The sequence below is a fragment of the Gymnoscopelus microlampas genome (genome assembly GCF_963454915.1).
Source record: "Gymnoscopelus microlampas genome assembly, chromosome: 14".
Lineage (NCBI taxonomy): Eukaryota > Metazoa > Chordata > Actinopteri > Myctophiformes > Myctophidae > Gymnoscopelus > Gymnoscopelus microlampas.
Genome location: NC_139951.1, coordinates 40,969,687 through 40,994,460, shown reverse-complemented (window position 1 = coordinate 40,994,460; position 24,774 = coordinate 40,969,687). Strand labels below are relative to the sequence as shown.

At 44.2% G+C, this 24,774-nt stretch overlaps 1 protein-coding gene across 1 annotated transcript in view; it reads right to left on the bottom strand.

Moving 5' to 3' along the window:
* Window positions 1-23,846, bottom strand: part of prkcea (protein kinase C, epsilon a) — a 53,722-nt gene extending 29,876 nt beyond the window's left edge. The window contains exon 1 of the mRNA XM_084079096.1: window positions 22,283-23,846. Coding sequence (XP_083935222.1) covers window positions 22,283-22,627 — 345 coding nt within the window. The 5' untranslated portion in view covers window positions 22,628-23,846. The remainder of the gene's footprint in view (window positions 1-22,282) is intronic.
* Window positions 23,847-24,774: the final 928 nt, after the last annotated feature.

Sequence of the window (24,774 nt, the reverse complement as noted above, 5' to 3'; positions counted from 1 at the left end):
CCTACACAGCCTTTGTGCTGAATGAGCAAGGTGAAGAGCAACTGGTTCAGCGAGAGAGGTATACAGTAAATGAGATTAATTATATAGGCATAAAAATAGCATTTTCTTCCATGGAGGCAAGTGGGCAGGTGCTGGGGGGCACTGGTTGGCTCATAAGTACTGTATGCACACGCCTGTGGTACAATTGCATGTCATTAATAATAATATTGACCTACTTGCTCCCACAGGGGAAACTCGGTTCCAGCTCAAGTCCGCCCCCACAAGGGGCGCAGAGCAGTTAGGGGTCAGGTGTCTGTCTTGCTCAAGGACACTTCGACCAGTCAGTCATATACTGTATTTGACGCATTGCTGGCCATGCCTGGAATCATACCTGGGACAACTGGGGATTGCAGTTCCCTAGGCAGGCTCTCTCACCATTCAACTACACCTGCCCATTGAGGTACCCACTGTGAGGTATCCTTGTACATCCTAGTTAGGGGTGCAGTTTATCTAAATGATAGATTTAATAAAAAATAAAATAATAATACATTTTAAAAAATCAAAGATATGCATTGCGAGCTTGCAGATTGTACAACCGTTGTACAATGAAGTATTTTTGATAGCAAAAAATATATATAGAAAAAAATAGCTAAAATACCTTATATAATTTGTACAATAAAATGTATTTTCTGGTTTACTAAAGAGCTGGACAGATGGGGAAACCCCTGTAACTGAGCAAACACTCTATAGCAATTATTACGGAATATAGAGCTTTAACTTTTTAACAAAAACAAAACAAAAACGTTTTGTTTTAACCAAAAAATATCACTTTACAGCACCTTCAAATTAACACTCAGGAATTCACTGCGCACTGATCATGTGTTCACAGACAGACAGACAGACAGGATCGAATACAACATCCTGCCATGCATGCATGCACGTTGGCTGAATCAGAATCTCTCCAACCAAAAATGTAATCTTAATTTTCAAGTAACACACTTTTCTTCGTCAGAAAACTTACTACGCAACATTATTTGATTTGGCTGATCTAGTGAAACCCACAACTCTAGCATTCAGAATGAGAGGTACTAGCTGAATACTAGCTGAATACTATAATACTACAGCTCAGTGGCCTTTGCAGTTAAGAGTGTCTGCCCTGACACAGTGGGTGGCCAATGGCCAGGGTTCAATCCCCGGCCGGGTCATACCAAAGACAAGGGTTTGGATTGGGGTTAAGTCCCTGTGACATACTAGCTCCGTGTCCAGGGGGTGTACTTGTACATCAAGCTGCCTCACGCCAAGGAAACAGGAGATCGGCTACTGACCTGCAGGGCCACATGGCTCGGGAACCACATGGCTCGGGAACCTTACTGTATACTAGTAAAACCTAAGAAACTAGGACACACTGAAACATTTATAGCATTAATCAATTAATTAATAAGGTGCATATGCAGGGACGACGGCCATTGACTGAACTTTTACTCCCTTGAAGGTAAAAAAGGACTTGTGTCATGTAATTGTTCATTTATTAATCAAGCTTTTCAGGATTTCCCACAGGAAGCTTAACCTGTGAAAATCCTGGTCGTTTATTCCGCTCTGCATTTCTCCAAAGCACGAATATATAGTGTTTTACAGTAAATTTTGGTTTTCAGACGTGTATTGGCCAAAAACAGGTTTGACGCATGCATGGCACGCAACGTGGACGGGGTGTGACGTCACATGCCGCACATACAATAGAGACTCACTGACGACAAGCACTGGTCAATGAGGAACGCAGCAGCGCTGTAGTCTAGGTTTTTTTCAGACGGTATACCATAATTATTCCCTCGCGCACATATACGCGCAGTCACACAATTAATTATTGTGGTTACAGGGGGTGTACTATTCCTTTCCAAAATTTCGGTTCGAGGATACTGCTTATATAGCGTATTATACTGGTAGAACACACCACTGGAATGCAGGGACGTTGAGTGATATAAAACGAGTGCTCCTCTATTCTAAACACAACACATGGGTCACTGTCAATGAGGACCTGACTGGCTTGTTAGGATTTTTCCGTGGTGTGTTTGGTATTTCTGTGTGGATGGTCGTTCGATTACCCGATCTCAGTGGAGCTACAGTAAATTGTTCACTTAGATCAGTGGTTTTCAACCACTGGTCCGGGGACCACCAGTGGTCCTTGAGGGAGTACCAGGGGGTCCCCAGAGAAATTAGTTAACATAGCGTCACAATCATTTTTCACAATTTAGCTTTGGCTATTCAAAAATAGCAGATATACAAGCTCATAGCGCTCAGAGTGCAGCGCTATGAGCTTGTAGATCTGCTATTTTCAAAAAATGTTGAAAAAGTGTTTTTTTCTTTTTTTTTAAGCGAAAATGAACTGATATCTTTGCTTCTGGGGGTCCCTGGCACAAAACATTTTCAGATGGGGGTCCGCGGCCAAACGTATATCAATTTAGGGGTCCCTGGCATGAAAAAGGTTGAAAACCACTGACTTAGATCATAGCACTAAGCACTGCAAATGTAAAATGTTACAAATAAAATGGCGCTGTGTATACAGTAGGCCCTTTACAGACATTTTGTCGGTGCAAAAAAAATAGATTCAAATAAAATAAAGAGAGGATTTTGTGAGGATTTAAACGACACATGTGTAGTTGTGGACAGGGACTGACAGGGGCTAGTTTAAGCCACTCCTTCGGTCGGCCTGTCTGTCTGTCTGTCTTATCTGACCTAAATGTTCAAGCACAAACCAAGAGCTGGTCGCAGTTTCATGGAATCATGGATTACGTGCTTGTTCATAGTGTGTGTGTGTGTGTGTGTGTGTGTGTGTGTGTGTGTGTGTGTGTGTGTGTGTGTGTGTGTGTGTGTGTGTGTGTGTGTGTGTGCGCGCGTGCGCGTGCGTGTGCGTGTGCGTGTGTGTGTGCGCGCGTGCGCGCGTGTGTGTGTGTGTGTGTGTGTGTGTGTGTGTGTGTGTGTGTGTGTGTGTGTGTGTGCTCGTCTCCCACTAAGCAATGAGACCTAAAATGACTTGGACATTAAAATAAAGCACTTAAAGAGTGTTTATTGCTCTTTGCATGCAGTCCATGGTGAAACTTCCATAACAATAAAGCCAGAGAGTTATTAGTGAAAGTGGGGCTGGGCTGGTCTGTGTCCTGGATGGCAGCATGACGGCATTGCAGTCAGTCATGTGAAACCCTGTTACCTCCACTGTTTTTTATCTCGAAGTCAAAGTTTCCATGGTCCTTTTGTAGATCACTGGGTCAAATAGATGACCCCACACAGCACACACACTCACTGAGAGCACTTGTTGTGAATGGGGCCTTATAGCAGGTTCAATAGCTCTCTTCATGCAGTAATAGCCACTTAAAGTGAACCTTTTTAAAGTGAACCTTTTTAATCTAAGGAGCCATCTGGTTTCCAGATAGAACCTTTGTAAACCGTATTAACTTTATAAACCTTTATGAGGAACCAATTAAAATGAAGTTTTTTTTTTCAGGACCAAATGGTTCAACATGGAATAATTTTTACAGGTCATACTATCTATGGAACATACAACATTTCTTTGTTGTTATTATTATCATTGTTCCTAATTGTTTCATATAGTTTAGGGCCCGAGAAGCAAAAACAGAAAATAAAAAACTGAAGAGTAAAGGGGGTTTGTCATGTTTGTGTCCTGAAGTCTGTTTCTTTCTGTAATATAATCAATACAAATATTTCAAAAAATCCATAATCAAAAACAATAAATAAATAACACAATTTTCATTTAAATAAAAAAATAATATAAATATTTTTTGTATCTAGATTTTTTTATATATAAAAAAAGAACTTTTCTTATTTGATTATTTACCATTTTGAAGTCAAATGGATGCCATCCGACCACAAGCTTTATCAGCCACAGTTCTGAGCAACCTGATCCGTTAGCAGGCTTACGCTCAGGTTGCACCGCGACCATTGTGTTGTATGGCGATAGGGTGCGGCCTCCATTACAGGCAGCCACCGTAGCGTGCCCGGGCGCCGGTGTTCTTTCTTTTTGCTTTGAGGTAATCACTGGATAAAACGTGATGGCACCGTTATACCTGATGAGGGCTTTGGACACCGGGGAGTCTTATCCTGAATAGAAAAAAGACCCACTGGTCTTTCGACAGTGTTGCCATGTCCCCTTAATATGAGCGACTTTGGGCTTGTTTTTTCTGTAAAGTTGCTTGTAAATATGCGTTTTTTTGGGGGCTTGTTTCTAAAGTGTAGTTGCTTATTTGGGCTTGCTTCCAAATCAACCAGTGGCTCTCAAATATTTTCATGTCATGGACCCCCAAATAAATATATAGCCTATTTGTCCCTGAACCCCCATCTGAAAATGTTTTGTGCCAGGGGAGCCCCAGATTTGTGTTGTTAGAATGTTTTAAAAATATTCTAAATATTCCACATTTTATTTCAAGATTTCTTTAGAAAATAGCAGATCGCAACGCATTGTGAGCTTGCAGATATGCTATTTTCAAATAGCCTATGTATACAGTATATAGGTTTAGAATACTCATCATGTGGCTTACATACAGTAGTCGCTTCTTTTGGGTTTGTTTTCCTAGACCTGGCTGCTTGATTCTCTCACAAAATCTGGCAACACTGGGCTCTCGATGGCTTATACACAGGAAGTCCCCGAACGCACCGCCATCAATGACTGAGACGTCTTGGCTGATTGCGTAAGACGGGGACAAGAGGAGACAGGATGAAACCTGATGCGATAAGACCACGGTTTAATGAAATTGGTTTCCGTTTTGCATGTTAGTGGTGTGGGTTGCATTTAACCTGCAGTTGGCCGGTAAGTTGTAAGTCGACTGATGCCGTTGGTTCAAACACATTCCACACATGCACGTCGTGCACACACACACTGAAGTGAATCCAACGGGTGGACAGTAACTAAGTACATTTACTTGAGTACTGTACTTAAAGGTAGGGTACAGTAAGTGGTTTTCTTTGGTTAAAATAAGTGTTAAATAGCTCTATATTCTGATAGTACTCATTGCTATAGAGTGTTTGTTCAGTAAAAGGAGTCTCCTTGTCTCTCCAGCTCTTTATAAAACAGAAAATGCATTTTCGTTTCAGTTTCAGTTTCATTTCCAATTTATCCAATCAGGATAGAAAACTCAATCAGGATATAGATTAAACAAGTGAAATTGGAAGTGATGACACTAAGAAATAAGCAGGCAAAATTGGAACTGGAACACTATAAAAATGAAGCTTAAAAATGGGTACTTTCTCCTGATTGGCTGAGATTTTGACACCTACTGGAAAATCTGTTTATTAAAGAGCTGGAGAGACGGGGAGACTCCTGTTACTGAACAAACACTCTATAGCAATGATTACTATCACAATATAGTGCTTTAACCTTTTAACAAAATACTTTTTGTTTTAACCCAAAAATATCACTTACCCTACCTTTAAGTACATTTTTGGAGTTATTTGGGGGTATTATATTTTAGTTTTTTTGCGAGTTGATTTCACATTCACTCCACTACATTTAGGAAGGGACCAAAAATTCTAAACATTGAATTGAAATGAATTAAAGTGGCACTATGTAACTTTATTTAAGTTACATAGTGCTGCTTTAACCACTTAAGCCCTATTTCAAATCGTGAAAATAGGCTGATATATAAGCTTGTAGATCTGCTATTTTCACAATAAAAAAAGGATTCTGACAATTTCTGAAAATGTACTTCGTAATTTGTACTTTTGAATACTTGAGTATATTTACTTCCACCACCAGTCAGCAGGCATCCCCTACACAGTAAAATCTAGAGTTGCACCGGTTCCGATAGGACTTAATTTACGAATCGGACATCGGCTACGCGTCACCGATCCACGTCCCGATCCAGGAAAAAAAGAAACGTCTTTGATGTTTACCAACCTACAGTATGTGCAGACTAGAGACTGCAAATGCGACTACAGATAGCCCCACTACGGTACAATATGCAAGAGAATGAGATCACTTACAGTAACTACTTACAGTAAGTGACTTTAACCGTCCGCTGATCAGTCATGTCACTGCAGCAGCTGAGTGTTGTGGAGAGACTGTCCACAGCTGTGCGTTCTTTCTGACATTATTGATGAGATGATTGAGATCGTCTTGTAAATCCATGCTTCTGCCCTTTATTAACTAATAACTACACACTATGCCGCTATGCGTTTAAATCAAAGTCCTTTGTAATGTTCTCACCGTCGTCATAAGTCGTCCTTGGCAGTGAATAAGTTAATAAGAGGTGCTGTGTGTATTACAGCCTTCAGTAACATTACACAACAAACAATATTAATAATATGACTGCACTTTGTTATTTTAAGCCTATCCTACGATTAAAAAATAATGGTAATGTATGTAATAAAATTGTTGCTATGTAATTATCGGTTATCAGGAAAGTATCGGGAAATATCCAAATTAATATATCGGATCAGAAGTGAAAAAACCTGTATCAGTGCAACTCTAAAATCCTCAGTGTTCATTTACTCATTTAACTCCCCAGAGTTAAATTAACATTCAGGATTTTAGATGAAAGAGAATAGGGCTGGTGCTGTGAATCTAGTTCACCTCATTAATCTGGTTAGTGCAAATAGGACTCGGATACAGTGACTGATCACTTCACACACACGCACACGTATGCATTGCAACGCACTCAATCACAGACAGACTCGCTTGTGCACAGGTGTGTGCGCGTGGTGACCTGTGAGTGTCTAGTGTCTAGGGGAATCTATAAGTAAACTTCAGAGTAGAGAGAGAGAGACAACGTTAAATACACATTACACACACCTAGCTCTCATCTTTCCCTTTACTTGAACACACAAACACACACACACACACACACACACACACACACACACACACACACACACAACAACAAACAAATGCTCACTAGAGTTGTTCCGATAACGACGCCAGTATCGGAAAAGCTGCCGATATACAGCCTAAAATGGTGGTAATGGATATTGGCGAGTATGTCAGTCTACGCCGTTCCAATGCCACGTCATTTATCACATTTCATTTACAGTAATATTTTTTAATGCTTCAGTTGATGTTGCACGACTGTTTTATAGGGCTGTTGGAAAAAATCGATTCGAATACGAATTGCGATTCTACTGTTGGACGATTCAGAATCGGTTCTCTTTTTTTTTTAAATAGTTATTTTTTTGGGGATTTACCTTTGTACGTTTACATTATTATGTACTCTGTGTACTCTGTTCTCATGCCAGCAGATTGGAGTAGATCCTGAAAAAAAACGATTTTGAATTGAGAAATGTTTGTTTTGAAAAAAACGATAAAAATCGGAATCGTGACCCCAAGAATCTGAATCGAATCGTGAGATAGCAGATGATTCACAGCCCATACTCTTACTATACGACTCTAGCTGTGCATTATTCATGGATTTCTTATTTATTCCTAGATCAGTGGTTCTCAAAGCTTTTAAGTTAAAGGACCCCCATAACTCTGAGAGCGTACAAATGGAACCGCACCAGCCCTCGATCTTCTCCTCTAGTCTTTCATCTAAAATCCTGAATGTTAATTTAATCCATTAAGACTCGAAACGCATCTGTGTCATTTTAAGGTTTCTTTGGCTAAATGGACCCCGTAAGGGTACATTTGGTTCCATTTGTACGCTCTCAGAGTTACAGACCTGTAAACACCCCCCCCCCCCTGACTTTGAGAACTACTGTCCTAGATTTGTTTAAATTACACACTGGTATCGGATCAGTATACTCGGTATTGAGGTATGGGTATCGGGTATCGGAATCGAAAAAAATGGTATGGGTACATCTCTAACGCTCACACACAGACTCATATAGGCCTGTATACACCTAGGCCTGTCACAGTTATTACATAATAGTCTAATCGCAATTTTTGGAGCTTACAACAAAAGCTTACAACACATCACTTTGTGACGCGCTGTCGTAAGCTTGTAGATCAGCTATGTCTGCTATTTTTACATGTATAAAATGATTAAATATGTCAATAATTTCTTTGTATTTTTAAGTTATTTGTCTTATCTGCCGTGTGCAATTCTTTTTATTTTTTTTCATAATGTTCGAACGTTCAACGCCAAACACACAATTAAATTGCTAATCGCAATTATTTGAGTGACAATTAATCGTCAACTATTACCATTAAGACCGGGAACGCATCTCTGTGTCATTTTTAGATGTCTTTGGCTTTTCATAAATAGCAGATATACAAGCTCATAGAGCTTGTGGATCTGCTATTTTTGAAATATGTGTGGCAAAATCTTTTTATATATATATATATATCATCTTTTTGTAAAATATTTAGTTCCAGGAACCCCCAGAAGCAAAGATTAGATTTACAAATGTCCGCCAAAAAAAGAAAGAAAATTCAAATATTTGCACAACTTTTCAAGGTTTTTCAAAAATAGCAGATCTACAAGCTCATAGCGAGGCACTCGGTGCTATACTCGGTGATATACAAGCTTTCTATGAGCTTGTATATCTGCTATTTTTGAATAGCCCAACGAAATCTAAAAATGACGTTCCCGGTCTTAAAGGGTTAAATGTGTAATGGGGACAGCCCTATATATATACACCATAATGCAGCAGCAGCACACAGAGCAGCAGCCGTCAACCCAAGCAGACGTCACTATAGTATCAAAGCTTGCATTTATATCAAACCCCATCGCCCACACTCTGTCCATGGCTCTCGCTGTTTCTCTCCCACCAGCCTGCACCCCCCTCCTCCCCCCTCCCCCCGACGGCAACATCATTTTGTTGCCGTCGAGTGAAAACCTTGTATGTCCAAAACTCTGTTACTTTTCAGGATTCAAATTCAAAAATAGCAAAAACGTGTTGTGGTTTGAGCTTATGTATATTTTTGTGACAAAAACTAAGTAAGGGCATTACAAAAAAAACATAAAAAGTGAAAATATGGCGATTACGGCCCGTACCGCCCGGCCTATAGCGGTCACTAAGGCACTTAGGCTCTAATGTAGCCTGACAGCGCATCGCAGGTTCGAGTCCCTTTCCCGGCGATCTTTGCTGCACGTCTCTCACCATCTCTCTCTCTCCCCGTTTCCTGTCCGTTCCCACTCCACTCTATCAATAAAGGTTAGAAAAGGAAAATAAATATGGAGATACAGGGTTTCTGCCCCGACAGCAATGATTTATAATTTTTCGTACGGCCATGTTAAACTCGCCGAAAATAACCGGATTTCAGGCAAAAAGAGCACAAGCTTAACTATCTCCCCCTCTCTGTTTCTGTCCCTAACTCAGTTTCTCTCTCTCTCTCTCCCTCTCTCTCTCTGGAGCATTTAGTCTCACCTCCCACGTCCATCTGTCAAATAACACATTTTGGCATTGAGATAACTCACACGTGTCCATAGTCCACACACAATAGAGAGAATGTGTGTGTGTGTGTGTGTGGGGTGTGCCCGGTGTATAATCTTTCTTTCAGCCAGCCACTCAAGCACATCTGCACGCACGCACACAGACAAGCACACACACACACACACACACACACTCACACATACAGACACGGTCGGCCCATGCTGAGTGAGACAGTGTGAGAATCATGCATCTTTAATAGAACATCACAGACAGCTAATAATGTAAGGGAAACCGAGCTTGGGGTGGATGGGGGGATGAGAGGGGGGAATCAGAGACTTCGATTGGTCACGCCATCGGCGCAAAGCCCGCCTCCGAGGTCCTGAGTGGCGGTGCCACGGCCCAGTGCCGCGGTCGGCAAAGGGGAACGGGGGGAGAAACCGAATTAGATTTGAAGAAAACGACGAGACATTCCCAATCGAATCAGCCCGTCTGCTCTGGAGTCTCGCTCTGCGGTGTCCGAGGTCACGTGACGAGCGTTTGGGCGAGCATGGGGGGGCGGTGCGGAACAGAGCGGAGCGGCACGACGCATCACATCAGTCCCGCCTGGAAACAGCCAGGTCTGCTGAACTGGAACGGTGCCCTAAGCCCCACGAAACCCGATCAGAAGAAATTGATCACACTTGTAATCCTTCTCCGTTTGTCCTCTCTTTATATCTCTCTATCTCTCTGTTTTCTATTTCCTCCCTGCTCACTTTGTTGTTATTGAAACACACACAGGCACGCACGCACGCACGCACGCACGCACGCACGCACGCACGCACGCACGCACGCACGCACGCACGCACGCACGCACGCACGCACGCACGCACGCACGCACGCACACACACACACACACACACACACACACACACACACACACACACACACACACACACACACACACACAGAAGTACATCTATCTCAGTCGGGTCAGAGAAAGAGAGAGGGAAACAGAGTGTACATTTCACCCGCTGTTCCTGGCCTCTCAAATATCCAACCATTTCTTTCCTTTCACTAAGGCAATGCATTACATTCCCTTCACTGGGCACGCGCACTGCACACGCACACTCACACCCCCCCACACACACACACACACACACACACACACACACACACACACACACACACACACACACACACACACACACACACACACACACACACACACACACACACACACACACACACACACACACACACACACACACAAGCCCCAAAGGCTGACCTGCTTTGGAGTCACTGACCAGAACAAGGTGTTTTTCATGTGTGTGTGTGTGTGTGTGTGTGTGTGTGTGTGTGTGTGTGTGTGTGTGTGTGTGTGTGTGTGTGTGTGTGTGTGTGTGTGTGTGTGTGTGTGACACGCACGCACGTGCCTGTGCGTCTTGTCGCCGTGGCGACAGCGTGCCAGGGTATCTTAAGCCCGGTCTGTCCTACTTCAAGCGGTGCAGGTCACTGAGGGGGCGTGGCCTGTGATGTCACCACCACCACCCGGCAGTTAGCCGTGGCAAGAGGTCGCAGGCAAAGGGCCTGTGATTCTGACCCCACGGCCATTAAATCCTGGGCTGTGTGTGTTAGTGTGTGTGTTGTGTGAGTGTGTTGTAGTGTGTGTCAGCCAGAGTGTGAAACGGTGGCTGGCCGCTGGGCCCCGCAGGTCCCTGACAGTGTGTGGAAACATTGCACGCTTTGGTCACCTGGGTACCACAACCTGTGTGTTTACATGCACACACACACACACACACACACAGCCAGCGTTGCCAGATGAGATTTGTGAGAGAAACGAGCAGCCAGGTCTACGAAAACAAGAAGTGACTAGATCAGTTTAACCACTTTTAAACATGTCTATATATATCGGCTGTTTGAAAAAATAGTAGATCTACAAGCTGGTGATGTGACACATTGTGAGCTTGTAGCTCTGCTATTTTCAACAATAGTCTTGAAATAAATGTAAAAAATGTGGAATGTTTTTTTGAAACATTTGAACAACGGAACAACATTATTTTACACTTTGGCTATTCAAAAATAGCAGATAATACATATAAGAATACATATAATTTTGGGGGTCCTTGACATGAAAACGTTTTAGCACCACTGATATAGAAACATAGGTTTTTTTTTTAAACTGTTTAGAAGATTTAGAAGATATTTGTAGAATCAGAACCTCAGGCCTTAATGGGTTAACTCTGAGAGTGTAAAAAATAAATCTTCATAACCGGGTGTTTTACGATATACAGCCGTGAAACACGATAGCGTAATGGACTCATCCGACACTCAATCAAAAAAAACGGAACAGAAATGTCCCAAGGTCAATTCGTGCTGAAAGAGACAACCGTCCTCGCATTATACGTGTCCATTTCTACACTCTCAGAATGTACAAATGGGCCCAAATGGAATGGACACCGTCAAGCAGTGGTTCTCAAACTTTTTTTGTGCCAAGGACCCCCAAATTGATATGCATTTGGCCACGGGACCCCATCTGAAAATGTTTTGTGCCAGGGACCCCCCAGAAGAGAATATTTGTGTTTAAAAAAACACTTCAAAAATAGCAGATGTACAAGCTCGCAGTGTGGCACGAAGTGACGCACTGTGAGCTTGTTACATCTGCTATTTTTAAATAGCCAACCCCCTGGAACCCCTCCAAGGACCCCCGAACCCCACTTTGAGAACCAATGCCGTAAAGATTCTGGTAAACCTTTACACTCTCGGAGTTACTGAGTGTCTTTCTAGTCACTATACCTTCTCTCTCTCTCTCTCTTTTTCTCTCTCTCTCTCATTTTCCCTCTCCTCAGCATTTTATCTCCTCCATCTATTCTGGTCTCCCTCCCTCCATCTCTCTCTCCTCCAGGTCCTACCCTCTCTTCCCTCTATCTTTAGCTCTCTTGTTTCGTACCTTTCCCCCCTGTTCGCTACCATTCAACCTAGATTGGCCCTACATCTCTATGTAAGCTTATATTTCTCTCTCTCTCTCTCTCTCTCTCTCTCTCTCTCTCTCTCTCTCTCTCTCTCTCTCTCTCTCTCTCTCTCTCTCTCTCTCTCTCTCTCTCTCTCTCTCTCTCTCTCTCTCTCTCTCTCTCTCTCTCTCTCTCTCTCTCTCTCTCTCTCTCTCTCTCTCTCTCTCTCTCTCTCTCTCTCTCTCTCTTCTCTCAGTCCTCCTCCATCTATTCCCAGCTCGCCCCCCTCCTCCCCTCTTTCCTGCTCGCTCCCTTTCCAACCTTTCTAACCTTTCCTTTACCATCTGCAGCACCCTCTTCCTCACTCTTCCTCCTTTCACATCCCGTCTCAAAGTGGGGTCCCACTTTGAGAACCCACTGAGATCCCACTCAGTGGGACCCACTGAGGTCCCACTGGTTCCCAGCAAAAGTAGTTAATATCCCTGGCACAAAGTAATTTTTGAGATGGGGGGTCCGCAGCCAAATACATATCATTGTGGGGGTCCTTGACATGAAAAGGTTTGAGAACCACTGTTCTATACAAATGTACTATGAGCACCAAAACTCTTGAGTGTACAAATGGTCTCTCTCTCTCACTCTCTTTTGTGGCAGAGCGGCCTGGCCCCGGCAGGCTGGCGGAGCGGTCATGTCGCCATGGGGACCAGGCTCGACCGAGCATCTCAATTACGAGGCGAAACAATTAATAAGCATCAAAGGCTGGTTAATAATTCACCGACACGTGTGCACACACACACACACACACACACACACACACACACACACACACACACACACACACACACACACACACACACACACACACACACACACACACACACTTTTAGGGGTGGAGAGATGGGGGACAGAGGGATTTGGCTGCAAGTGAGCAGGTTGCAGGGAGGAGCCAGAGAGAGAGAGAGAGAGAGAGAGAGAGAGAGAGAGAGAGAGAGAGAGAGGAGAGAGAGAAAGGGAGAGAGAGATGACATGTCAAAGAGTGAGAAATGGGAAAGATAGAGGAAAGAGAGATGGAGAGTGAGTAAGAGAGACAGGATGAGCGATGCAGGGTGGAAGCACAGACAGAAAGAAAGAGAGAGAGAGAGAGAGAGGGAGAGAGGGAGGGAGAGGGAGAGAGAGATTGAGTAAGGAGAGACGTGTGATGCAACAGAGATGATAAATGGTGAAGGCAGAGAGCTGATTGAGGAGGATGGGGGGCTGCAGAGATAGCATTGATAGAGTGATGCTAGAAGAGACAAGAGAGAGAGCGAGCGAGCGAAGGAGAGGAGAAAAAGAGGGAGGGGACGCCACTTACTGTAGCTGGCTGCTGAACGTTGTAATTTTTTTTAAGCACAGTTGACTGTATACTATACTGTATGCTATAACCACTTAAGTACCATTACCAAAATAAATAAAATAGCCGCTCTACAAGCTCACAGTGTGTCGCGATGCAACACGTTGTGAGTTTGTAGATCGGCTATTTTGGAAAAGATTTTGATAATGTGGTTCTCACACTTTTTTAATTTCAAGGACTCTGCAGTTTTATGGCGGCTGATGGAACATTAGCCGTTGCACAAATACATAGATGGAGGTGATGTTGCAATGTCGTGTGGTTTCCTGTTTTAAGCACAGATTTACACAATAGATAAAAGGAAATCTGATAAGATGATATTAAAGCAGTTCTCCACTGCTGTGGATGTTCAAATGTTTTAGTAACGTTTTCATTACATGAATTTCTGTCTGAGAAAACTATACTTTTCTGTCCCATTCTGAACATACAGAGCTTTGCCTTCTGGTCCTATAATGTAGTTCAGGGGTCTTCAACGTTTTCAGGCCAAGGACCCCTTAGCTGAGCGAGAGATGAAGCAGGGACCCCCAACTACATGTTGTATAAAATCACATATTTTGCATATCCAACATTTTCATAGACGTGTATGTGAGAGTTAACCACTTAAACCCTCAATACTTAGAAAACTTGTACTTGGTATGCTCTTTTTTTTCCCCTACCCCAAACTTCTTTGCTGAAAATAGCCGATCTACAAGCTCACAACGCCTTGCAGCGCGAGGCGTTGTGAGCTTGTAGATCGGCTATTTTCGGCTAAAGTTCTTTATTCTGATTAAAGTTAATCAGAATAAAGTGGTTAATGTAAAAAAAAAAAAAAAATCCCTATCACACAAAGATTTGGCGGCCCCCCTGTAGTAACTCTGAGGACCCCCTAGGGGTCCCGGACCCCCTGTTGAAGACCCCTGATGTAGTTTGTTTTCCACTTCAGGTTAATAAAAACTACAGCAGGGTAAAAAGAAATACATGGCAGGCTGCATAACACTGACCCTATAATAATAGTATACACAGTGATGTAAGCAAAACACAGCTGCAGCTAACCAGATAATAATAATAAATAATGGGTGTGCTAGATTTCTGATGTGTCAATAATACTGTCATGCTTGCACATTGGCATGATGCCCTTATGGCTCTGGACACGGCAATGACAATCTAACACACTCATCATACTTACTTGTCATCTTACATGTCTGCCATGTTTCTAATCTTAGTTTATGGGTTTTCTGCCTTTATTGATAGTTTTTAACCCATTAAGACCTGTGACGCATCTGTGTCATTTTTTGATTTGAGCTAAAAAGCATAATTTTACACTTTGGCTATTCAAAAATAGCAGATATACAAGCTCATAGCTACGAGATTGTAGATCTGCTATTTTTGAAAAATCGTGAAAATGTGTGCAAATCTTTTAATATATATTGTTTTAAAGCATTTTTAACTCAAATCTTTGCTTCTGGGGGTCCCTGGAACAAAATATATTGAGATGGGGGTCGGTGGCCAAATACATATAATTTTGGGGGTCCTTGAGATGAAAACGTTTGAGCACCACTGATATAGAAACATATGTTTTTTCAGATGGGTTTAATGGGCTTAATGAGTTAAGTGAAGATGGACAGGAAAGAGGGAGAAAGACACGCAAGCAAAGGTCGTCAGGAGCGGGACTCAAACCCCGCTACGCACTATCAGAGGCTATCAGAGCCAGGACCGCTAGGCCAGTGGTCTGGGCCTGCTGTAGTTTTTTAACCTGAACTGGAAAACAAACTACAAACACAATCAGCCTGGGGGTTTCACGCCCTTTCTCAAGCAGTTCTTGAGGCCATTACCCATAGTGGCAGAGGGGAGAAGGGTTGTAGTTTTTGATGCTGCTACAGTAGGTCATCGCACAGATGATCTGTGGCGCTTTGCTTTCGATTTGCTGCCTCGGCCATACAGAGATCTTTAATGGACTTAACGCCATTGATTATTACTCCTACTGAAACGCACACATGGAGATACGGCTACGAGCTTGTAGATCTGCAATTTTTTTGGAAAAATCGTGAAAATGTGTGCAAATCTTTAGTTTGAATATATATATACTTTTTTAAAGCGAAAGTTTTTAACTCAAATCTTTGCTTCTGAGGATTTTCCAAATGTTTTTTCCCTCTTTTTTTCTTTTTTCTTTTTTACTTATGTTGCTATATTATCAATGGTTTTCAAACTTTTTTCAGGTCAAGGACCCCCAAAATAATATGTATTTGTCGGCGGACCCCCTCCCATCTAAAAATATTTTGTTCCAGGGACCCCCCAGAAGTCAAAGATTTGCACACATTTTCATGATTTTTCTAAAAAATAGCAGATCTACAAGCTCATAGTGCGGCACTAGCTATGAGCTTGTAGATCTTCTATTTTTGAATAGCCCAAAGGAATCTAAACATTTTTACTGAAGAAATGACACACTGAGTGAATGCTGTGTGTATGTATGTATGTAGAACATACACACTGTGTAGTCACATGACCTCCACCAGACTAGAGGCTGAATCCTGACAGTCTCTCTCTAGTCTCTCTGGTGTCTATCTAACACGCTCCCAAATAAAAGCCTTTTAACCACTTCATTAACCCATTAAGACCCCGGGCTGATTCTAATCAAAAGCCTTCTAAATCAGTGGCTCTCAAACGTTTTCATGCACACATTGATATATTTGGCCGCAGCCCCCCCCCCCCCCCCATCTGAAAATGGTTTGTGCCAGGGACCCCCCAGAAGAGAATATTTGCGTTAAAAAATAATCGAAAAGAGTAGATGTACAAGCTCGCAGCTTGTACATCTTGTACACACGTTGTGAACTTGTATATCTGCTATTTTTGAAAACTCCTGTTCTAAACCACTGTTATGAATCTTAAACATTTTGTTGCTACATATAATTATCTAAAATCTAAAATGACACGGATGCATTCCCGGCTTTAATGGGTTAACCACTTAATTAAACCCTATATCAGGGTTTTCAACGTTTTCAGGCCAAGGACCAGATAAACTTCAGCCAAAAATAGCCGATCTACAAGCTCACAAAGCCTCGCAGCGCGAGGCGTTGTGAGCTTGTAGATCTGCTATTTTTGGCTGAAGTTCTCCTCAGAAAAGGGATGCTAGGGTTCAAGTGGTTAATGTAAAAAAAAAAATCATATCATACAAAGATTTGGCGGACCCCCTGTAGTAACTCTGACGACCCCCTAGGGGTCCCGGACCCCCTGTTGAAGACCCCTGCACTATATTACTTTGTTGACCACAGTCCCCCAGGGGTCTATAATGTTTTGATTGATTGGATTTACTTTATTATTAACAGTTTGCAAATAGTGCAGTAGTACGATTTATACAATGATGCTAAAAGGATAACACAAAAAGCCCTGAGGGCTTGTTTGTTTCCATTGTGGTCCTGTGTATTCAATTCATCAAGATAATTGTGTACCCTCCCTTTTTAGCCTAATCTACAAGCTTACAACAACGCGTCATGGCGCATCACGTTGTGAGCTTGTAGATTTGGCTATTTTCAATAGAATGTTCGACTATTTTCACCAAATGTTTTGTCTGCAAAGGCATTCCCACAACACTATGGTTCATGTGGTTAACCCGTTCAGTCCAGGAACGCATCAATGTCATTTTAAGATTTCTTTGGCTATTCAAAAATAGCAGATATACAAGCTTATAACGCGGCACCAAGTGCCGCGCTATGAGCTTGTAGATCTGCTATTTTATTGAAAATGTATGAAAATCTTTGAATATATATATTTTCAAAGCAAACATTTGTAACTCAAATCTTTGCTTCTGGGGAGGGGGTCCCTGGAACAAAACATTTTGAGATGGGGGGTCCGGGGCAAAATAATCAAAAAAAAATCTCAATCCTAACAGTATGTTGCTATATCAGTTTTCTATGTCAAGGACCCCCAAAATGATATGTATTTGGCCGCAGACCCCCATCTCAAAATATGTTGTTCCAGGGACCCCCAGAAGCACAGATCAGAGTTAAAAATGTTTGCTTTAAAACAAGAATGGTATGCAGGAGGGAAGGGGAAAAAGAAAGAAAGAAGGATGGCTGGCTGGAGAGAACAAGGAGGAGATGGGGGTCAGTGAGATGGAGGGAGGGAGGGAGGGAGGGTGGGAACGGACAGCTGGACAGACGGGTGGATGGATGGGTGGGTGGAAGAAGGGAGGGAGGGAGGGAGGGAGGGAGGGAGGGAGGAAAAGGAGGGATGGAGGAAGAGACAAAGAGGCAAAGGGAGAGGGAGGGAGAGAGGGGGGGTCCATTTATAGGGTTGGCAGCAGACAGTGTTGCCAGATTCTGTGACAGAAACAAGCAACCAGGTCTAGGAAAACAAGCCCAAAAGAAGCGACTATGGGGCCACATGAGCACTTTAAACATACATCAGCTATTTGAAAATAGCAGATCTACAAGCTCACAACGCGTCACGATGCGACGCGTTGTGAGCTTGTAGATCGGCTATTTTCAAACAAAATATTGCGGGGAGACAAATAAGCAGATCTGGCAACCCTGGCAGCAGATAGAAGAAAGAGGGGAGGACAGAGAAGGAGGGATAGTTAACCCATTCAGTCTGGGAACGCATCTACAGTACAAATGTCTTCTATATCCTAACTGGTTCCTGAAAAACGTATGTTGCTATAATATCAGTGGTTCTCAAACGTTTTCCATGTCAAGGACCCCCAAAATTATATGTATTTGGTCACGGACCCCCGTCTCAAAATAGTTTGTTCCAGGGACCCCCAGAAGCAAAGATTTGAGTTACAAATGTTCGTTTTAAAAATATATATATATTCAAAGTTTTGCAAACATTTTCATGATTTTCAAAAAAAAATAGCATAAATAATAAATAACAGTATTTCTGCAGGTAAACGCCACTCCAGTGGCTGATGGTTGTTGGTATAGAGAGAAATAATTGGTAAACAATGTATTTCTTGTTTTATTACGTAAACACGGGCCAAATATACTATATATAATAAGCGTTCACTTTATTGGTGTGCCAATAAAAAGTGGAAATGTGAGTAATTTGTCCTCCATTTAATTGACATTTTTGGATGTGCTACCTTTTTGGAATTTTTTTAAAATTCCTTTTTTTGATATGTATACTATATATAATATACTAATAGGCCCGTCACAATTATTACATAATCGTCTAATCGAAAATATTTTGTCATAATCGTCATAATCGTTTCCATGTTGAAAAAGGTTATTATTTTCAAACATTTTTTTAAAATAGTGGAAATAGCAGATCGGCTATTTCCACTATATATGTTTTGTTTTAAGTATAAAGTTATTAAATAGGTCAGTCATTTCTTTGTATATTTAGGTTATGTGTCATATTTGCCATGTGCAACTTCAAAGCCTAAAACCCAAACAGAAACGTCATTTTCAACGACAAAAAACACAATAAAATCGTTAATCGCAACTATTTGAGTGTAATTTCATAATCGTGACAGCCCTACGATACTAAGGGAGTAGGTGAAGCAGAGATGGAGAGAATACTTCGGGGTAAACACATGTTGTGAACAAAAGAAAATAATGATATATAACAATAACTCGCCTAATGGATGCGGGGGGGAAAGAAGGATGGATGGATGGATGGATCGGGGATGACAGGAGCAGAGGGAGGGAGGCGAGGGAGGAGAAGTGGGCGGAGACTGAGTGAGAGAGCGCTGTGAGGCACATGTATTGACGAGCAGCCTGGCTGATGATCAATAGGCTGTGGTCAATCAGCAGAGAGATCCATACACTCTGACCTTACCCTGGGCTGCGTGCGCGTGTGTGTTTGTTACGTGTGTGACGTGAGTGACGTGTGTGTGTGTGTGTGTGTGTGTGTGTGTGTGTGTGTGTGTGTGTGTGTGTGTGTGTGTGTGTGTGTGTGTGTGTGTGTGTGTGTGTGTGTGTGTGTGTGTGTGTGTGTGTGTGTGTGTGTGTGTGTGTGTGTGTGTGTGTGTGTGTGTGAGACGTGTGTATGTATGTGTTTATCATTATGCCTAGATGTAGACAAACAAAAAATGGTATAGTATTATTATGTCTACATATGAGCACTTATATCTAAGAACATACTATATGTAGGCTACAGTATGCCTCCACACACACACGCGCACACACACACACACACACACACACACACACACACACACACACACACACACACACGCGCGCGCGCGCGCGTGCGCGTGTGTGTCTTTCCATCGTGGGTATTAGTAAGCCAGTGGTGCATGAGGACAGGGGTAGAGTAGCTGAGGACAAATATGTGACTTGGCTCTGCTGCTATGTCTTGCTACATTTTAATGTAATATATAGTATAAGATGTCCCAATTTAGTCATTATGCCAATTAACCCTCCCCGCATATTTCTGAGTGGGTACCCTGCTCTTGTACGCCACTGGCTCACATGCTGGTGAGTAAGGAGCCCCCACTGAGAAGACGTAGTAGCGCCTCCCTCCACCCTACTCCTCCCATTTGACATTCCCCACTTACAGGCACCACACCGACTAACCTCTAGACTCGGGATCTAAAACGTTTTCAGGCCAAGGACCCCCTACTTATTTTTTTTTACTTAGTCTGCTCTTTTTTCCCCTCTACATCTATAGCCTCTTTGCCAAAAATAGCCGATCTACAAGCTCTCAACGCCTCACAGCGCGAGGCGTGAGATTGTAGATCTGCTATTTTCGGCTAATGTTCCCCTCAGAAATTCTATGGGTTCAAGTGGTTAATGTAAAAAAAATGAAATCCTATCTAATCACACAAAGATTTGGCGGACCCCCTATAGTAGCTCTGAGGACCCCCTATGGGTCCCGGACCCACTGTTGAAGACCCCTGCTCTAGACTCTGCGGTGATGGACGGGTAGCTTGCAGATCTGCTACTTTTGATGTTTTTGAATTTGAATCCTGAAAAGTAACAGTTTCGGACATACAGGGTTTCCACCAGAACAGAGACGATTTGTATAATTAGTATTAGTGACAGTAATAGTAGCAGTAGTAGTGATATGTAACAGAGGTGTATAACATAGTGATAGAACCTCTCTAAACACACACACACACACACCTGGTTGAATTCTTAGTTCCTGGCATCCGCTCTTTTAGAGATCAGGTTCTGAGGAAAAGGCGGATAAGCCTCCTACATATTCCCAGAAAAGAAAGTGTAGAACTGACGGCTCAGGGGCCTCACAACAACAACAACAACAACAACAACACGACCGAACCAGAGCAAAAACCATCATGCAGTGGCTTGTCCAGACGACTCCCAGCATCAGAGGTGTAAAACATACAGGCAACTATTCAAGAGTTTTGGGGAGAGGGGCTAATTGTATCTCACAGCTATTTGACAGAGGCAAACAAGGGACCACGTGTCACGCCCCGAGACTGTGTATGAGGACAGCGGAGGACCACACACACACACACACACACACACACACACACACACACACACACACACACACACACACACACACACACACACACACACACACACACACACACACACACACACAGGTCAGACACAGACTGATGTTTCTGACCAACATTCTGATGGCACCAGCAACTCAAACGATTGTGACACAATATTATGACTGCATTTTTACGAAATCAGCAGGTCTATTGGTAATACTGGAATCATAATATTATCAGGAATTCAGGATCCCCCCCACCCCCCACCCCCCCGAAAAGCCCTGCATCAGCCAGGTTGAATAAACGACACACGTGCTGACCAAGAGACGTGTCTGTCGAGGTCATCAGTAGCCTCAAGGCTACAGGGGGGATGGTGGGGGGGGTTGCGACTGCGAGGTCACCATGCAGTGCCGTGTCCCAGCTGGAACATTTTGAATGCTGACAAGAGAACGAGTATTAAATACTCTGATCTCATCTGCCATTGACGTGTCCTTGAGCCAAGCATTTAACCACTTAAAACCTTTAGGTCAACTGGACCTGAGTTGGCTCTGTACTTTGTCTGCTCCCCCCCTTCTAAACAAATATCTTCTCCAAAAATTGCCGAACGTTCCTGGACTGTTTTGTGTGTGTGACTGTGTGTGACTGTGTGTGTATCTGTATATATACGTTTTGAACAGTAACAGGGATAACACACACACACACACACACACACACACACACACACACACACACACACACACACACAAAGAGGTGTAGTGGAGGGGTTGCGCAGGGAAAATAGGATTTCTGTTTGGCTCAATTGATTAACTACTTCTCCCTCGCATCCATCCATATTCGGGGATCTACAAGCTGTCAAAGTGTCGCAGCTTATAGATCTGCTATTTTTGGTGAAGAAACTTGGTGTGTAGAGGGAAAATGGGGCGACCATAGCTGAGTGGTTAGTAATGCCCGCCTGGGGAAGCCGGACAGAGGCCCTGGTTGTCTCAGGTTCGATTCCATGCCGGGCCAGCATTGTGTCGATGTGTGTGTCCCTGAGCAAGACTCTCAACCCCCTAATTGCTACCCGAGACACCGTAGAATGGTGCTCACTGTTCAGGATGGGTAAATGCAATAGTCCCCACTCCAAAAAACGCCCCAAGGAGTGGGGACTATGCTATTGCAGCAATGTAGATGTGCACCCCCACTTCTATTAGTGGCACTACACCCCTGCACACACACACACACACACACACACACACACACACACACACACACACACACACACACACACACACGTCTCTCTCCAGCACGTACCCAGTCTTCATAGTGCCGGGTCCCGTTCTGCATCAGGTCCTCCAGCTGGATGGTGCAGTTGGCCACAAAGTCGTCGTACCCGATGGGCGCGTCATGGAAGACGGACAGCTCCAGGCTGCGTCCCTCGCGGACCTCCGTGCAGAACTCCTGGTGCCAGGCGGGGCTGTTGGTCTTGGTCCGCGTGGCCGTCTGGCCCAGCCGGGTCTGGTCCAGGTTGAGGGCCAGGTAGGGGTCGAGCAGGAACGAGCCGCTCTTGCCCACGGCGTGGCGCAGGGCCCAGGGGGTGGGCTTCAGGTCCACCGCCTCGCACACGCGCACCTTCAACAGGCCGCTGAACACAGGCATGGTCCCTTTCTGAGTGTGTGTGTCTTAAAAAAGAAACTGATGAGAGAGGGGGTAGAGGTGTGTGTGCGTGTGCGTGTGCGTGTGTGTGTGTGTGTGTGTGTGTGTGTGTGTGTGTGTGTGTGTGTGTGTGTGTGTGTGTCTAGTTGTGGCCCCTGGTCCTCTCCTCCTCCTTGCAAACTGGTTTTGTCTCCAACGTTCAGATGATGAACCAGAGTCACTGCATCAGATGGATGATAGTGAGCCCTGGTGCTCTACATCCCACACTGCCATTGGCTCCTTATTGGACACTCGCTGTGATAATACTGCCATACCAGAACACTGTGTTATGCGCGCACACACACGCACACACACACTCTCTCTCTCTCTCTCTCTCTCTCTCTCTCTCTCTCTCACACACACACACTCACTCACTCACTCACTCACACACACACGCACACAGCTGTTGAACACCCTTAATGGAGTGCAGACAAAACGCAGCAATAGCTCATAAAAACACACACAGAGACTTCAGTGTCACTATGTAGAAGCTCAACCCCGTCGGTCTCCTCCCCAAAAATCAAGCGGGTCGGGTTGTTTGTTTACAGTCAGCTCCTCTCCGTGGACCGGGCGCCAGGACAGATACAGACAATTCCCCTCCTGTTTCTGTTTCCGCGGAAATAAACGAGGCTCTCAGGAGGCTGTGGGATTATATTTATGAATCGCAACGACAAAAGAAAATCACACAAAATAAAGAATGTTTCTATACGGAGCTCCTCCGGTGAGGATCATCTGATCAGCGGACAGAGGAGTCCCTCTGGTCCCGCAGCCTACAGTCTGTCTCTCCCGGCTCAGGGAGGGAGAGAGCGGCCGCGCCTTGCCATCCGGGCTCCTGCTGCTCCTCCTCGGCTGGCTGCTCCTCTCTGTCGGGGATAATCTCCTCACTTACGGTACAAATACCGTGATGTTTGTCCAGAATGTCCACTCTCTCTCTCTCTCTCTCTCTCTCTCTCTCTCTCTCTCTCTAGTCTGTAGTCTGTAGTCTCTCTCCTCGGGACGGAATGCGTGTTTCCACTGCGGTCCTTCAGGACTTCACGTTCAGTCTGGATACATTGTTGCCGTTTTCTCTCTCTCTTCCTTTCCTCTCGGTCCCTGCGCGCGTTCCCCGTTTCCCGTCCGCTCTCTCTCTCTCTCTCTCTCTCGCTATGTCTCTCGCTATGTCTCTCTCTCTCTCTCTCTCTCTCTCTCTCTCTCTCTCTCTCTCTCTCTCTCTCTCTCTCTCTCTCTCTCTCTCTCTCTCTCTCTCTCTCTCTCTCTCTCTCTCTCTCTCGCTCTCTCTCTCTATGTCTCTCTCTCCTCTCAATCTGTGTGTGAGTTGGTTGAGCGCAAGCTTCAGGAAATGCGCAAAACGCGTCAGTCGCGGCCGCTTGCCCGCCCCTTATTGCGCCGGATGGGGGAGTGTGTGTGTGTGTGTGTGTGTGTGTGTGTGTGTGTGTGTGTGTGTGTGTGTGTGTGTGTGTGTGTGTGTGTGTGTGTGTGTGTGTGTGTGTGTGTGTGTGTGTGTGTGTGTGTGTGTGTGTGTGCGCGCGCTCGCGCGTGCGTGCAGATGGAAGAGGTGTGTTTGTGCGCAAGAGACGGGTAGGCAGGGAGGGAGGGAGGGAGGGAGGGGGTGTGTGGGGGGGATGGAATTCACCCGCGGGCATGGAGGGTAGTGTGTGTGTGTGTGTGTGTGTGTGTGTGTGTGTGTGTGTGTGTGTGTGTGTGTGTGTGTGTGTGTGTGTGTGTGTGTGTGTGTGTTGTGTGTGTGTTGTGTGTGCGTGCGTGCGTGCGTGCGTGCGTGTGTGTGTGTGTGTGTGTGTGTGTGTGTGTGCGCGCGTGCGTGTGAGGCACGGCCAGACACCCAATATAGCCAGTCAATCAGCCCCAGTCCCTGCCTTATGCATGGTCACAGATAGCCTCTGCCACACACACACACACACACACACACACACACACACACACACGCACGCACGCACGCACGCACGCACACACACACAGAGGGCGGGCAGCAGCATGACTGAGTAAATGGATGGAGGGGAAAAAAAGAAAGAATTAAAAAGGACACAGACATACTGGACATTCTGTCACCACAATAAGAGGGTCTGCAACACACACACACACGCACGCACGCA